The sequence below is a fragment of the Ahaetulla prasina genome, chromosome 1, assembly GCF_028640845.1.
Source record: "Ahaetulla prasina isolate Xishuangbanna chromosome 1, ASM2864084v1, whole genome shotgun sequence".
Lineage (NCBI taxonomy): Eukaryota > Metazoa > Chordata > Lepidosauria > Squamata > Colubridae > Ahaetulla > Ahaetulla prasina.
The window spans coordinates 165,298,950-165,315,753 of record NC_080539.1 but is presented as its reverse complement, the minus strand read 5'-3'; the positions used below and the strand labels follow the sequence as shown (position 1 = coordinate 165,315,753).

The 16,804-nt window shown below is 43.4% G+C and overlaps 1 protein-coding gene across 5 annotated transcripts in view; it reads right to left on the bottom strand.

The window, feature by feature from the left end:
* SIL1 (SIL1 nucleotide exchange factor) overlaps nt 1-16,804 on the bottom strand; it is a 52,319-nt gene that overhangs the window by 4,830 nt on the left and 30,685 nt on the right. For all 5 annotated transcript variants that reach the window (XM_058180484.1, XM_058180456.1, XM_058180463.1 and 2 more), the window contains one exon: nt 3,210-3,374. In XM_058180484.1, the coding sequence (XP_058036467.1) occupies nt 3,210-3,374 (165 nt within the window). The remainder of the gene's footprint in view (nt 1-3,209; nt 3,375-16,804) is intronic.

Below are 16,804 nucleotides of genomic sequence, written 5' to 3'. Positions count from 1 at the left end.
GGTTGAGAAAGCCTGATTTACAGCTTATGCTCCCTGCTAATTGCATGTTTTCTGGAATGCTATTCCATGCTAGTCCAAGCCAAAAGAATTGGACCAAAGACTCTGATGGTTTATATCACTGCAAGAGGCACATGTCCATCTAGGAGTATCTAACAGGCACCTTTAAAAGAAATAAAGTACCAGTAACTCTTTTGGACTACAAATTCCATAGACACTAACATACTCCGGGCTGTGGTAGAGCAGGAGATCTGACTGTGCCATTTGCCTTCACCTGTCCCCAAGTACACAAAATGCCACCTTGAAAAAAATGGGACATGTTTTTCTAAGGATTTATATTAATTAGAACTTGTTTATAGTCCAGTCTTTGTGGGGGGCGGGGCGTGTTCATTCTGCAGCTTCCATGAGGCTGGAGAAGCAGCGCTAAGTATTGGGATGAAGGTAGAATCGTGCATTTCCCTTACGGGAAATCCTATTCACCATCACTTTTTCCACTATAGGAGTCAACCATCTCCTCTGCTAGATTGGGGCCAATGTCAGAGTAGTAGTAAAAAGGGGAGGGGGAGGAGTGTTGTCTCTCTCTCCTTCTGCTCCCTAGAAATAACATGGATGCAGCCAAGATGCTTGATTTTTGTCTACAATACTCCCACATGGGCCCCGCAAGCCAGCCATCTGGCTACACAGATGAAGTAAAAGGTTGTTCACAGCATACGGCAGCCAGATACACAACACAATGGGGGAGGGCATTCTCTAAATAATAATAATAATTTTTAAAAATACAATGCCTTTGCTTCACTGGGCTGCCTCCTGGGTAAATTGCTATATATGCAGTTCATTAATTAGATCCTAATCACAAGCATCTCCTTACTACTATGTTATAATTAAGGAAGGTGGTTTCTCTGGCTTAAGAGAGAAGGAAAGTGAAATCCTCCTGAATTGTGTGCTGGGAGCTTGCCCTGCTCATCTCTGTTCTTAAATCCCAGCAGAGAAGCTTGATTGCAACACTTTCCTTGATGGTAATTTGCCTATAGTGGCACACATGTTCATGCTGGGCAAGAAGGAACAGCCGGTAGAGAAGGAACTCGGGCCCAAGCTAAAGGATAAACCAAAGAATAAAGCTATACCCTGCACAGCCCTGACAACGGTTCTGACAAGGTTCAAGGCACAGTTGAAAGACACTTATTCAGGTGCTCAGCAAAACTTAGCAACTCCCTTCTTTTCAATGGTGCCCCGTTGATGACTGTTGTATGCTAGGTCTCTTCTGGCAATGCAATGATTCCAAACTGATGACATATTTAACCCCACCTTCCAGCTCAGCTTGCTCTTCTCCTTCAGATTGGTACCCTGTTTCCCCCAAAATAAGACATCCCCAGGTAATAAGCCCAATCGGGCTTTTGAGCGCATGGCAAAAAGGCCAAGCACTTATTTCAGGGTTCAAAAAAAAAAATAAGACAGGGTCTTATTTTCGGGGAAAGATTTTTATTTTATTTTATTTATTTATTTATTTATTTTGTCACAACAATATATGTAACTATCACACAGAAAGGTTATATAGTATATAAAGGTATAAGCATATATATATATATATATATATATATATATATAGGTCTTTGGTTGTTCGGGTTTTCTCCCGTGTAAAATTGGAAGTGTCTTGGCGACGTTTCGACGAAGTCTCATTCGTCATCTTCAGGCTTCAGCTTCGTGCTTCTGGCAGCAATGTGTGATCGCAGCTGTTTCTTCCTTTTAACTGCTAGTGGGGGTTTGAACTGATTGGGTGGGAGCTTGGCTGTGCTCTGATAGGATGGGGGTTTTTCTGTGATCTGATTGGCTGGGGGTGTGTCCTGTGTTGGTGGGGGCTTGGTTGTGCTCAGTCTAGTCTGTGCTGCAGGGGGATTTGAGCTGGTGAGCTGCATAGCTGTTGTTTGGCTTTGTGGTCGTGCTACATCTTCATAGTGGGTGTCAGTCTGCTGCATGAATGGATTGGAGGGGTTTGAAATGGCTAATGTTGCAGCTGCGGTCTGGCTTCTGGTCCTTGGTCGTGCTTCATGATCAGTGTGGGTTTGGGTCTGCTTTCTGGGTGGATGTGCGGTGGTGACATCCTGTGTGGACCTTGTGAGTCCCTAACTCACAAACGAGTCCCTAACACGAGGAATGACACCAGACCCACACTCACAAGGTCCACACAGGATGTCACCACCGCACATCCACCCAGAAAGCAGACCCAAACCCACACTGATCATGAAGCACGACCAAGGACCAGAAGCCAGACCGCAGCTGCAACATTAGCCATTTCAAACCCCTCCAATCCATTCATGCAGCAGACTGACACCCACTATGAAGATGTAGCACGACCACAAAGCCAAACAACAGCTATGCAGCTCACCAGCTCAAATCCCCCTGCAGCACAGACTAGACTGAGCACAACCAAGCCCCCACCAACACAGGACACACCCCCAGCCAATCAGATCACAGAAAAACCCCCATCCTATCAGAGCACAGCCAAGCTCCCACCCAATCAGTTCAAACCCCAACTAGCAGTTAAAAGGAAGAAACAGCTGCGATCACACATTGCTGCCAGAAGCACGAAGCTGAAGCCTGAAGATGACGAATGAGACTTCGTCGAAACGTCGCCAAGACACTTCCAATTTTACACGGGAGAAAACCCGAACAACCAAAGACCTATATACAAACACCCGTGAAAACCTCAGAAAACATATATATATATATATATATATATATATATGAAGAAGAAAAGAAAAACAATAGGACAGGAACGGTAGGCACGTTTGTGCGCTTATTCACGCCCTTTATGGTCCTCTCAGGAATGGGGTGAGGTCAATAGTAGAAAGTTTTTGGTTAAAGCTTTTAGGATTATGAGAAGAGACCACAGAGTCAGGTAAAGTATTCCAAGCACTGATGATTCTGTTACAGAAGTCAAATTTTCTGCAATCTAGATTAAAGCGGTTGACATTAAGTTTAAATCTATTGGTTGCTCTTGTATTATTGAAATTAAAGCTGAAGTAGTCTTTGACAGGAAGGACATTACAATAGATGATTCTGTGAGTTAAGCTTAGGTCATGTCGAAGGCGACGGAGTTCCAAGTTTTCCAAGCCCAGGACTTCAAGTCTAGTGGGATAAGGTATTTTGTTGTTTACAGAGGTAGGCTTGTGCTAATGATATAATAATAGATAAAGTATAATGGCTCCTCTTACCTTTTCTACCACTAAGTCATAGAGAAGGGTCACAGTGCGGATGTACAGTATCTCCATTCCTTTCTCTGTGCAAAGATTCCTGAGTACTTGAAGGCCTCCAAGTTTGAGAAATTGTTGCTGGGCATAAGGAAAGTGTCGCAGCATCGATGACAAAGCAAAAAGAGCCTAGGAACAAAAACAAACCAACCTGCATCCTTCATCATGAATTTTTCATTTCCTGGGTCGCATCATGCATGCCCTTTCTGCACTTCTTTCCGTTCTCATGCCTTGACGCAACACCAACATTTCCTTATTTTACAAATACGTCACCATACTCCAGAGGGGCAATATGTAACAAAGATTATTTTTATACGATTACCAAAGTGGTTATGGTCTCATTGTGACTTGGGGACAGAACCCTCTATTTCAAGGGAGTGGGCAATTATGCTTTATGATGCCTGAACAGAAATGTAATGGATCCACGGCAGGACAAAAAGGGTTTGCAAGACAATGTTAGCAAAATGGTATTTTATTTTATTTTTATTTTATTTTATTAAATTTCTATACCGCCCTTCTCCCGAAGGACTCAGGGCGGTGTACAGCCAAAATAAAACACAGAATATATACAATTAAAAGAATTTAAAAAGAACTATTACTGTGCGGCCGATTATTAAAACATTTAAAAATTTAAAATATTATTAAAACCCCAATTTAAAACAACTATTTATGCCAGTCCTGCTTGAATGAATAAATATGTTTTAAGCTCACGACGAAAGGTCCGAAGATCAGGCACTTGACGTAAGCCAGAAATATGAGGAATGTAATTTTAACCAATCCTTTTTTTTCTCATCTGTGGCCCCTGAAAAGTTGCTCCTGAAGATTCCCCCACAATGTATCTCATGAAACGATGTGAAAAATACGGAAAATCAGCACTGCTTCCTTCAGAGAAAATATCTATTGGTAGCCCTTCAAGCTAAGCTGGCTGAGGAATTCTGGGAGTTGAAGTCTACAAGTCTTAAAGTTGCCAAGGTTGGAGACCCCTGATTTAGATGCTGCTGAAAACAATCTACTGTGCCTATTCATGCTATTTACCAGTTGATTGTCATGACTTTATTTTTTTAAGACTACGAGTGTCAAACTCAGGGCGTCACATTGCCGTCACGTGACATATTATTATTATTATTATTATTATTATTATTATTATTATTATTATTATTATTATTATTATTATTATTATTATTATTTCGATTTCTATACCGCCCTTCTCCCAAAGGACTCAGGGCGGTTTACAGTCAAAGTAAAAACAATTAATACAAAGGAAAATATAGAGTTGATTGAAGAACTTAAATAAATATCACGACATTTCCCCCTTTGCGGAGCTGCGGTGGGCGTGGCCTACAGATAATGCATCCGGCCTGCGGGCCTCCAGTTTGACACCCCTGTTTTAGACCCACCAAACCTGTTACATCATGTGCAAACCCCACCCAGAAATAAACATAGCTAATGAGAGAGTTTAGGTGCTTATTTCATTATGAATAGCCCATTACTATACAGATACAATTCATTCCCCATAATTATTAGAGCTATCAGATTAACGAGACTGTGCCTATAAATTTCCTTCTAATTGCTTATTTCTAGCTCTTTAGCCTTGGAAGTTGTTGTGATTCATTTCTATACTGCTTTACTTTATACCACATGATTATACCATTATAGTTTCAATATTAATATGAAATATAGTTTACCTGCAGATTTTAGTAATGTAGTAGCTTTACAATTCATGTTAGTTGTTTCTATTTTTATCTTTAGTTATTATTCCCTAGCTTCACTCACATTACATAAATCTCAACTCTACTTACTTCTGGCTTCATAATCTTAACCCTATAATCTTAATGATACCGGTATTACAATTGTAGAGACTGTGCTACTGATTTAACTTGTGGTGAGATGGGTGGCCAAACACATTGATAAATAAATAGTGATTTAAATTTTACTCATTTCTTATAACAGAACCAGAGGTGGGTTTTAGCAGGTTCTGACCAGTTCTGGAGAACCGGTAGGGGAAATTTTGAGTAGTTTGGAGAACCGATAGTAAAAATTCTGACTGGCCCCACCCCCATCTATTCTCTGCCTCCCAAGTCCCAGCTGATCGGGAGGAAAAGGGGATTTTGCAGTAACCTGCCTCTGGATTGGGGAGGGAATGGAGATTTTACTGTATCCTTCCCCTGCCACGTCCACCAAACCACACCCACCAAGCCATGCCACGCCACGCCCACCAAGCCACACCCACAGAATCGGTAGTAAAAAAATGTGAAACCCATCACTGAACAGAACAGCTGTAATTCTTGTGTGTTACATTTTGCTGTAACATACTAGTACTACCAACACCCAAACCAAGGCTTTTAATTTGTGCTTCAAGCTAAATATACACAATTCTTGAGGGCAGAATTATTGTGCTCTCATTATTCAGTGATTTCAATTTATTTTCCTCCAGATTGGGGAGCCGGCAGAATAATCTTTGCACAGAGATCCTGGTTTGCAAGACCCCAGGGAAAGAGGTCTCGGGGAAAGGCAACAGATTGCATCCATGGGGAATCTGCCATAGAAGTGCTGAAAACACAAGTACTGTGTGAAAGAAACCAACTCTCGGAGTCATCCAAACTCCCAAGCGGAGATAGGCCCTTTCAAGCTTTTATTCCCCTCACAGAATTGACTCAAGCACAAATATCTGGGAATGAAAACAGTAGTAGTACATGCAGCCCTTTTGCTTGAGTATAACAATCATCTCATTAATTAGATATTAGCATTAGTTATTGCGGTGGCTTTGACATTTCCCTGTAAGGCACACTAAACAGAATGTCATTAAGATGCCATTATAAGGTGCCGTCTGCAGTGAAAATTGCATAGCTATGGATACATTTCTGGCACACTAATCACAAAGTCACTGATGCCCCAAAAGTTAAGGGTTGCAGACGTCAGATTTACTGGGTTGTAATTTTTAATAACAAGCCAAAGTGTGATTTGTCTGATTTTGTTAGCCCTTTGGGTAGACCAGGTCAAGAAACGGGCAGGGCAAAGATTCCAGGAAGACTTTTTTATTGTAGTAAAATTGAATAACAGAATCTCGAAAACCTATCCAAATTCCTCTCTGTCCCATTTTATACTAAACAAAATCAAGGGGAGATCATTCTGAGTTTCTTTCTCTTGCAGACAGATGATGGTCCGTGCAACCCCTCTTAACAACTCACTTCTTCGTTTCTTAACAGCTCTCTCATGCCTTCCCTATGGTCACCTCCAACTCCTTCACAGCCTTTGGTTTAGTTCAGGGGTCAGCAACCTTAAACACTCAAACACTTAAACACAAAAGTCCTAACCGGAAGCCCCCATTCAATTCTGGAGCCGACCGGAAGTCCTGTTCCCCCACCACAGAGTCTCGTCCTAGTGTGGTGCCTTGTTCCTCTACCTGTCCTAACCAAAAGCCCTATCAACTGTGGAGCCGAACAGAAAACCCACCCCTTGCCTCCTGACATGCCATGCTTTCCCCCCAACCGGAAGCTTCTCTCAAAATTGTGGCACCGACCAGCGACAAGGAGCCGCAGCAGAGAGATGAAAGAGCCACATGCGGCTCCAGAACCGCAGGTTGCTGACCCCTGATTTAGTTGGTAGTGTGAATTTCACCATTATAGTGAACAACGGTTGAAGGGTTAGCATTATGCTTGAACCCAGCCAACTGTGGCTTATTCAACACAACTGCTTGGGTTTGGTTTCACAGCTCACAAGAACCCAGCCTCTCTTTTAGTACATCTTCCCTGTGTGTACTTTGCTCCTTCTCAGGAGCTCAGTTTTCCCAGTCTATTCCTTCTTGTAATTTAGGTGATGCTTCGGCTTTTGTAACAAAGGTATGCTATCTGTAATGCCAGAAGACTGTCCAGCACCATCAGCCTGTGAAAATATGTGAATATGTCTTCCTAGAATACAGAATATAAAATATAGAGGGTTTTTTTATTTGCATTTATATCCCGCCCTTCTCTGAAGACTCAGGGCGGCTTACACTATGTCAAGCAATAGTCTTCATCCATTTGTATATTATATACAAAGTCAACTTATTGCCCCCAACAAACTGGGTCCTCATTTTACCTACCTTTATAAAGGATGGAAGGTTGGAAGGGATCTTGGAGGTCTTAGGGGACTGGAGGCTAAAATATACAATGAACGGTTGCAGGAACTGGGCATGGCTAATCTAGTAAAAAGGACCAGGGGACACGATAGCGGTGTTCCAATATTTGAGGGGCTGCCACAGATATGAAGGGGTCAAGCTATTTCCAAAGCACCAGAAGGCCAGATAAAGGAATAATGGATGGAAACTGAACAAGGAGAGATTCAACCTAGAAATAAGGAGAAATTTCCCGAGAACGAGAACAATCAACCAATGAAACAGCTTGACTTCAGAAGTTGTGGGAGCTTCATCACTGGAAGCTTTCAAGAAGAGACTGGACTGCCATTTGTCAGAAATGGTGTAGTGTCCCCTGCTTGGGTGGGAGGGGGGGGGAAGGTTGGACTGGATGACCTACAAGGTCCCTTCCAACTCTGTTAATCTTCTAGTCCAACCCCTCCTGCTCAAGCAGGAAACCCTATACCATTTCAGATAATGGTTGTCCAGTCTCTTTTTGGAAGCCTCCAGTGATGGAACACCCACCGTTTCTGAAGGCAAGTTGTTCCATTGGTTGATTGCTTCACTGTTAGGAAATTTCTCCTTGGTTCTAAGTTGCTTCTCTCATTAGTTAGTTTCCATCCTTTTTCGTCTTGCCTTTTGATGCTTTGGAAAATAGTTTGACACCCACACCCCTCGCCGTTGTAGGAGCCCCTCAAATACTGGAATACTGAAATTTTCACAGTGCCTGAACAGGGAAGGGGCAGGTATTTCTTTCTTAATACTAATGCAAACACCTGTTAGTGCCAATCCTCCTATTCAGAAAAGTGCTTGAAAAGAAATGTATGTATTTATACATCAAACGTCTAATCACCCATCTGCCTGGTAAAGGGGTTCTACAAAACGTCGCAAAGAGAACTTTCCGGTCAACAACTTGCAAATCTGTCTCCCACATGTGCCTTCCTAAGAGTGATTCACCTCAGGTTAGCCAAAGATGAGCATTTCCCGCTATTCTGCTTTCACTCAAGGATCATCATCCTCATAAATTAAATGTCTTCCACCTGACTCTGGGAAGCTCACAACAAAGAAATTACAATCAGATCAATAAAACATAAAAGATAAATATAAAAGACGGCCATATGAGGAAGCAAGGGGTCTCATTCTCCCTTGCCAAAGGCCTGGTGGAGAAGCCACCACACCACCACACTTCTACGGAACAGCATGGTGGCAACCATTCAACTCTCAGGGACAGCTTCATTCCTCAGGCCAGACTCTGCTACCAGGGTTTTGAGGGATGACATTTTAAATCGAAGGAATCTGGAGCACGCCAACCCTTTCGGTTCAAACTGGCTAAGTAGGGAGTCCCTCAAATGATCAAGCTATGATCTCTTACCACCATCAGGTAAATGTCTTGCAACACCTTCTTTTCCCAGCTGCCTCCATTCGTTTTATTATATTTGCTGGTGATATTGACCTACTTGTCACTTTTTACATTTGTTACAGCTGTGCATAAAATCTTTGGGTTTTTTTCAAGGCGTTATTGGGGGACGGAGGGAGGGAGGGATGGAAAGGGAGCACAGCTATCATAATGTTCCAATCAAAACATCCTCTTCCAGCTTGTCTCCTTCCTAATCTAAGGAGTTGCCTAACTGTATAAACATCAATGAAAAAACACAACAAAGCCCACAGAATGAAGTTTAATTGGGCGCACTTCACCCTTGGATGTTGAATACTCTGTGCAAAAGCTGAATTTGGAAATATCACGGCTCTCATTTGTTAGCCTGCCCTGGCTGAAATGGAAAGTATTAAAGGCAGTCTATATATCACCTCAGATTCTATCCAAAAGCTATCCAAAAGGTTTGACTTATTTAAAAAACCCTGTAATGGCCTGGTTAGAGCCACCTTCTGACGCGATGTTGGGGACCATCCTGCAATGGGAGCTGGGACACATTAAAAAAGAGGGGTTGTGAGGAATAATTTTGAATGGGATTGCCTTTAATTATCTGTGAAATTACCATAATCACACACACACATAATTGACCAAAATCACCAAGTGAGCCCCTCTTCTATCTTTCATTTCATTCATATGCAAGAGTCTCATTTATGAAACAGGACTCGAGGGGTGCCTGTATCTAGAGGGGTATAAGCAGCAGCATTTGAACCCAGGTCATGAGACATGTTTTACAAATCACAATATGCCAGGCCACAGCCAAATAATTGATCAATTGGGAGTTCTCCAGAACTCCCAATGGTGCAAAAGCTTCCTTATCCAGACTTGGTGTAGTTCCGAGTTACCAGGATGGATGCAAATTCTCCTTAGTGCTAAAAATTAGAGTAATGAGAGGGTTGTCAATACAGAAGTGGCCTGGAGAATGTAAACTGGGACAGTGGTGAAATCCGAATTTTTTTACTACCGGTTCTGTAGGTGTGGCTTGGTGAGTGTGGCAGGGGAAGGATACTGCAAAATCTCCATTCCCACCCTATTCTGGGGCCAGCCAACCAGTGGTAGTATTTGCCGGTTCTCTGAATTACTCAGAATTTCCGCTACCGGTTCTCCGGTTCTTTTTCTTCTCCAAACAAAGTCTTGGCTAATGAATCTTCTTCCTATATAACAGTAGTTTCTTTAAACAAGGACAGACAGGAAGAAAATGTAACCAGCCAGCCCAAATGTGTATGAATAGGCCCAAGGCAAGAACACTCTGCTACCAGAGCGCAGTGGTTAGAATGCAGGATTGCGGGTGGCCTACAGCCTGGAGTTCAATCCTGACTGGTTCAAGATTGACTCAGCCTTCCATCTTTCTGAGGTCAGTAAAATGAGGATCTGGATTGTTGGGAGCAACATGCTGTCATTTGTAAACCATTCAGGGAGTGCTGTAACACAGACTTTCCAAACTTTTCTCAGTTGGCGGCCTGGAGCTGGGGGAAGAGGGGATGGTTTTGTGGGAAGGGCAGGTGCATATATGCACGAGCACCCGTTGCTCATGTGAGTGGGGCTGAGAGTACCCATGACACTCATGTGAGTGGGGCCATAAGCGTCCATGATATTTGTGCGAGTGGGGCTGTGCAAGCGAGCGCATGCACACTAGCGGCCACTCACACAGCCCAGTTATGAATAGGTCGTGGCCCGGTAAGGATCCGTGCTGTAAAGTACTATGAGACAGTATATAAGTCTAAGCCAGCGGTTCTCAACCTGTGGGTCGGGACCCCGTTGGGGGTCGAATGATGATTTGCCAGGGGTCACCTAAGACCATCGGAAATATGGGAAGTATACTTGTGAGTCGAAGAATTGCGTTCCAATGGTTGACTCCACAAGCCAGCTGCAGGCTCTTCAAATCGCTAGCCGAATTCGGCTTCAGGCGCGATGAATTAAAAAAGAGAGAAATCTTTGCTCTGATGTCTCCCTCTCAAGCCAGCTGCAATCACTCCCAATCGCTAGCCTAATCTGGCTTCAGGCGCGTTAAACTTAATAGGGGAGGAGTCTCCGCTTTAATGCCTCTGTCCTCAAGGCAACCGCAAGCAGTTCAGATCGCTAGCCAATACGGCTTCAGGCGTGATAAATTCAAAACAAAAATAATTTTATGGTTGGGGTCGCTACATCATGGGGAATTGTATTAAAGGGGTCGCAGCACTATAAAGGTTGAGAACCACTGGTCTAAGCGCTATTGCTATTGCTAAGCACAGAAGCCTCGCAGAGCCTCTTTGCTCATTGGTGACCCATAAAATCACTAGGAAGCAAGACGAGATAATCTTCTATCTCTCTCTCTCTCTCACACACACACACACTATTGGTGACTGGCCCACTTGAAGCCAAGTGAGCAATGAGCAGATGAAAGGAGACAAATTCTCCAGCCCACCTTTCTTCCCTCTAGCACAAAGGCTGAACATTTTGTAAGATTACCAGTTTGTTCAGCAAAGCATCCAGGACCGTGCTGTAAACAGTTTCTGCCAAGCGCAGAGTTCTCTAATGGTCTACCTTTCGTATGGAAGGAATTCTCCCTCAGGAAGCATTTTGCTCACACACAAATATAGCCATCCATCTCGTTCCTTTTCCTGTGGTGCACAAACATCCCGAGAAACTCCGAGCTTCAAACACGGCTTAAGGCAAGGATATTCAGAGGCAGCCTTGTTAAAAGGTTGACAGCATGATCCTGATTAGAGCAGGCCACATGGCTTTGCGAACCCACATTAAGAGCAGTGACCTATTTATCAGACTAGGATTTGTAGGAGACCTTGAAGCACTCGCAGCCAAAAAGAATGGCAAAGCTGCACATTGAGGAAGAATCACTAGAGCATGTACGCCAGGCAGTGAGCGGACAACTGAAGAGCCAATAAGGCCCCAACTTCTATCCCAATCAATCAGCCAGGAGGCCTTTTTCAGGTCTTCGCTCCTAGTGAGAACTTCAAATCTTGGGTCACTGCCAGAGGTAGGAAGCAAGGGTCTCAACCTCTCGTGGGGTCTCCTGTTTCTGTTAAGGAGTGGATATTCAGGCTTGCCATTAGGATTTTTTTTAAAATTTGAATTTATATCCCGCCCTTCTCCGAAGACTCAGGGCAGCTTACATTGTGTTAAGCAATAGTCTTCATCCATTTGTATATTATATACAAAGTCAACTTTTATTGCCCCCAACAATCTGGGTCCTCATTTTACCTACCTTATAAAGGATGGAAGGCTGAGTCAACCTTGGGCCTCGTGGGACTTGAACTTGCAGTAATTGCAAGCAGCTGTGTTAATAACAGACTGCTTAGTCTGTTGAGTCACCAGAGGCCCCTCTATGTTAAACAGTCTGCCCTACCATTCTATAGACCAGATTCAGGAAACTCTAAGGAGGATTTTGTGCTACATACATTCCCCCAAGCCAACCCTAGGATGTGGTGAACCAGTGCAGAAATAGTTCAATAGTGCACCACAACCAGTGCAGAAATAGTTCAGACATTATATATTCTTCACCATTATTCCAAGAAAATGGGGCTGTCCATAAGGGCAACAGACCAGGGATGCTGGAACAGCCATAAGGCATTTGTCTGTATCATCACAGACTTGTTTTCTACCCCTGCCTTTTCAATCTGTTATCCTAATACAGGTAATCCTCAACCCACAGCCGTAATTGACCCTGGAATTATGATCATAAGTCATTGTCGTTGTAACTTGAAGCACGGTGTGACCAGATTCAAAGTTACAACCAGGGGTGAAATGCTCCCGGTTCTGACAGGATCTCTTGATCCGGTAGCGATCGTGGTCAGTAGTTCAGCGATCCGGTAGCGATCACCGAACCACCGGCGACACTCGCTGCCCGGGTGTCATCACTTCCTGGTTTTAACCAGGAAGTAATGTGTTTTTTTACCTTCTGCGCATGCACAGGTTTTGCGCATGTGCAGAAGGTCTGCACGCGCCTGTGATGTGCGTGTGCGCGGGAGCAAAGCTAGCATGTGCGGCGTGTGGACTTCTGAGCTGGTAAGGACAGTAAGTAGATTTTACCCCTAGTACAACCAAGGGTGGGTTCTCTTCTGCGCATGTGCAGATCACTTTTGATGATGTTCAGGTCTGTGGGCGGAGCCTCCTGCCGGTTTTACTACCGGTTCTATAGAACCGGTCCAAACCGGGGGCAAACCACCACTGGTTACAACCATATTTTTCTGATGGTGGTTAAGCAAATGCTACACTATTAAGCCAACGTGGCACCCAGTTAAAAAAATCCCTTTTTCCCAATGGGCATTTTTTGCTGGAAACCGGCCAAAAAAAAAGAAGGGGAAGGGAATCGCAAATTGCAGTTGCGCAATGGTAGCATGCTGCAAATGGCCATAAAGATGAGTCAAATGCCCAAAATGTGATCACGTGACCATGGTGTGGGTGGATGGGGGTGGGTGGGTGTAGCTCTCGTAACTCCGAAAACAGGTTAGTACAGCAGTTCTCAACCTGAGGGTCGCAACCCTGTTGGGGGTCGAATGATGATTTGCCAGGGGTCGCCTAAGACCATCGGAAATATGGGAAGTATACTTGCGAGTCGAAGAATCGCGAATTCGGCTTCAGGCGCGATGAATTAAAAAAGAGATAAATCTTTGCTCTGATGTCTCCCTCTCAAACCAGCTGCAATCACTCCCAATCGCTAGCCTAATCTGGCTTCAGGCGCGATAAACTTAATAGGGGAGGAGTCTCTGCTTTAATGCCTCCGTCCTCAAGGCAATCGCAAGCAGTTCAGATCGCTAGCCAATATGGCTTAAGGCGCAATAAATTCAAAAAACCAGTTTGCCGCTTTTCCTCCCCTTCTGCAGCTGCTGAGGTGCGCTGAAATCGCTGCCTAAAAAAATAATTTTACGGTTGGGGTCACCACATCGTGGGGAATTGTATTAAAAGGGTCGCAGCACTATAAAGGTTGAGAACCACTGGGTTAGTAGCTCTGAGGAGGCCCATCGTAACTTTGAATGGTTGTTAAGCGACTTATCATAAATTGTACATTTACAAGTGTACATTACTAACTAACTAATTGTACATAGTGTGACTTTTTAACTCCTTCAGCTTTCCCAGCTCCACTTTTACCAACTGAAGACCCTGCTTCCTCAAGAGAAAATCATCATTCTCTCATCTTTGCCACACACGTAAGAGTTGCCTCCCAGAAGACTTTTCCCGTCTCATTCAGACCCCACCCCATCTCCTCTCCTCTTGGTGTATGAAGTGCTCAGTACACAGTCATGATTTCCCTAATTCTACTTTTGGGAGTCAAGTTAACTGGATGACTTTCAAATATTCAGTTCACAAGTCCTGTGCTCTGTAGCAGAGTTGAACTGGCTCTGCTGCCCAACGATGTGTGAATCCATAGGCGCAGGGCCAGTCCGGAAGCATTGCAAACGCAGAATGGCTAAATGTCAGTAGGAAGAAGGGGGAGTGGGAAGAGGGGTTGGGGAATGTGGCTTTCAGCAATATCTGTGTTAGCTTATATTCTTGGATGAAGCAATGGAGACTCGGCCTTTTCAAACCTGAAAGTCTTACCTCATGATGATTTTTGCGGAAACCTAATACTCCTTACCTGACTGCTCTTTAGAAGGCCAGATCCTGCAGATGAAACTGAAATACTTTGGCCACCTAATGAGAAAGAAGGACTCACTGGAGAAGAGCCTAATGCTGGGAAAGATTGAAGGCAAAAGAAGAAGGGGACGACAGAGAACGAGGTGGCTGGATGGAGTCACTGAAGCAGTGGGCGTGAGCTTAAATGGATTCCAGAGGATGGTAGAGGACAGGAAGGCCCGAAGGAACATTGTCCATGGGGTCGCAATGGGTCGGACACAACTTCACAACTAACAACAACAATACCCCTTAATGTAAAACGTATAATCTGCTCAATAAAGGCCACTACTTTCTATGTATTCGTTTCTTCCTGGATATATGATTTCTATTTTTTTTAATTCCTGAGGTAATTTATTGTACAGGTAGTCCTTGGCCAATGACCGCAAGATTTCTGTTGTTCAATGAGACATTTGTTAAAGTCGGTGTTGCCCCGTTTTACGACTTTTCTTGCCTCAATGAATCAGTTAGTAACCCGGTTGTTAAGTGAATCTGACTTCCCCCTTGACGTTGCTTGTCAGAAGGCCGCAAATGGGGATCACATGACCATGGCACACGGCAACCATCAGAAATACGAACCAGTTGCCAAACGCCTGAATTTTGATCACGTGATCATGGGGAGGCTGCAAAGGTTGCAACGGTCATAAGTCACTTTTTTTCAGTGCCGCTGTAACTTTTGAACGGTCACTAAATGAACTGTTGTAAGTTGAGGACTACCTGTACATCATTATGACAGGTTGGGATCTTCCCAAATCAAAACAGAATCCAATGACAGGATGGAGTCCAATGAAAAGGATTTTTGCATGCATTGAAAAACCGATTTGTTCAAGGGTACCATTACCCAGCTTAATTTCATTCAATCCGCCCCATCCTTACAGCGTTAAGACGAAGCACAGCTTTCTCTTTATAAGATTAGCAGTGCTGTATTCTGACTCTCCCTCTCCTCAATACTGATAGGAATTCAATTGTCATCGCCTCAACTCAAAACAGAATTTCATCCTTGTAAAGTGAATAATAGAGAATTAGCACCGCTTCTTTATTCTGACTCTCTCTAACTCAGGCTGGTCTTCAGACGTCATCCCTGGGGCCTTTTCAAAGGGATTTAGAGGCTGTAAACATTTGTGGCAGATAAAAAATAATAATAACAACAATACAAGTCTGGTTTCATCCTTCAAAATCCTTGGCATATTATTTTAATCCTCTGGAATCTGGTATGAACAACTAAATCTATTTCTGATAACAGCACTAAAGCCATATTGGTCTTCTTTCCTATTGAAGGGGGCAAATATCTATCAATTGCCGTAAAACTTTTTAAAGCCAAATCCATCACTCAGATATTATACAGGTTTCAGATGTGTCCATATAATAACTTAAAACCCTTAGATACTATCCAATCCAGGTGCCTAAGACTATTATTCTGCGTGCCTGCTGCATTTTGAACAGGGCAATATTCTTGGAAGCTGGGGTGATCCCATTGGGAGTCTACAATCCCTTTATGTCAGTTCTATTTTGGGTTCCACCTTCACTTTTCCAGCAGTTCCCTAGCTTCTACAACTTATACTGGTAGTCCTCCATTTACGACCACAACCAAATTTCTGTCACTAAGTGAGACATTTGTTAAGCAAATTTCGCCCTTTTTTACAACCTTTCTTGCCACAGTTGTTAAGCGAATTGCTACAGTTTTTTACGTTATTAACATAGCTATTGAGTGAATCTGGCTCCCCCATTGACTCTGCTGTCAGAAAGCCGTCCAAGATTATCACATGACCTCGGGACACAGCAGCGCTGCCAAGCATCTGAATTTTGATCACCTGACCTTGGGGATGCTGCAGGGGCTGTAAGTGCGAAAAACAATCATAAGTAACTTTTTTCATTGTAACTTTGAGCGGTCACTAAATGAACCGTTGTTAAGTGGAGGACCACCTGTACTGATAATCTTCTTTTTCTTGGAAAACTAGAACCTAGAAAACTAGCAGCAGGTGCACCTACTCTGCAGGTAGTTTAGGGTGACCTAGTAGCCTGAGTATAAACAGGAAACATCGGCAAACAATGCATTTACAATTGTATAATATACTGTATGATTCCCTCTTTGGCTTGCTCTAATGTCTCACTCTTCATCGTATCGGATGGAAAGTATAACAGTATCTCTTTTCTGAATGAAATTGTCCCTGTCACTTGAAGGAACCTAAGCCTCTAGCCTACATGCTTCTTTGCTACTTCTTTGAACCCACATGGGTCCTTTTTGTAGCAAAATGTGCCCTAACTCCACCTCCTAACCAAAATGCCATTTGTCTGGGGGTGACTTTATTTGCTTCTTATCAGACTAAATTAACATAGAGAATCAGGCAGGATATAGGTTTAATGAATCATTATCACTATCTCCAGAAGAGTCACCAAATCCTTACAGAGTTG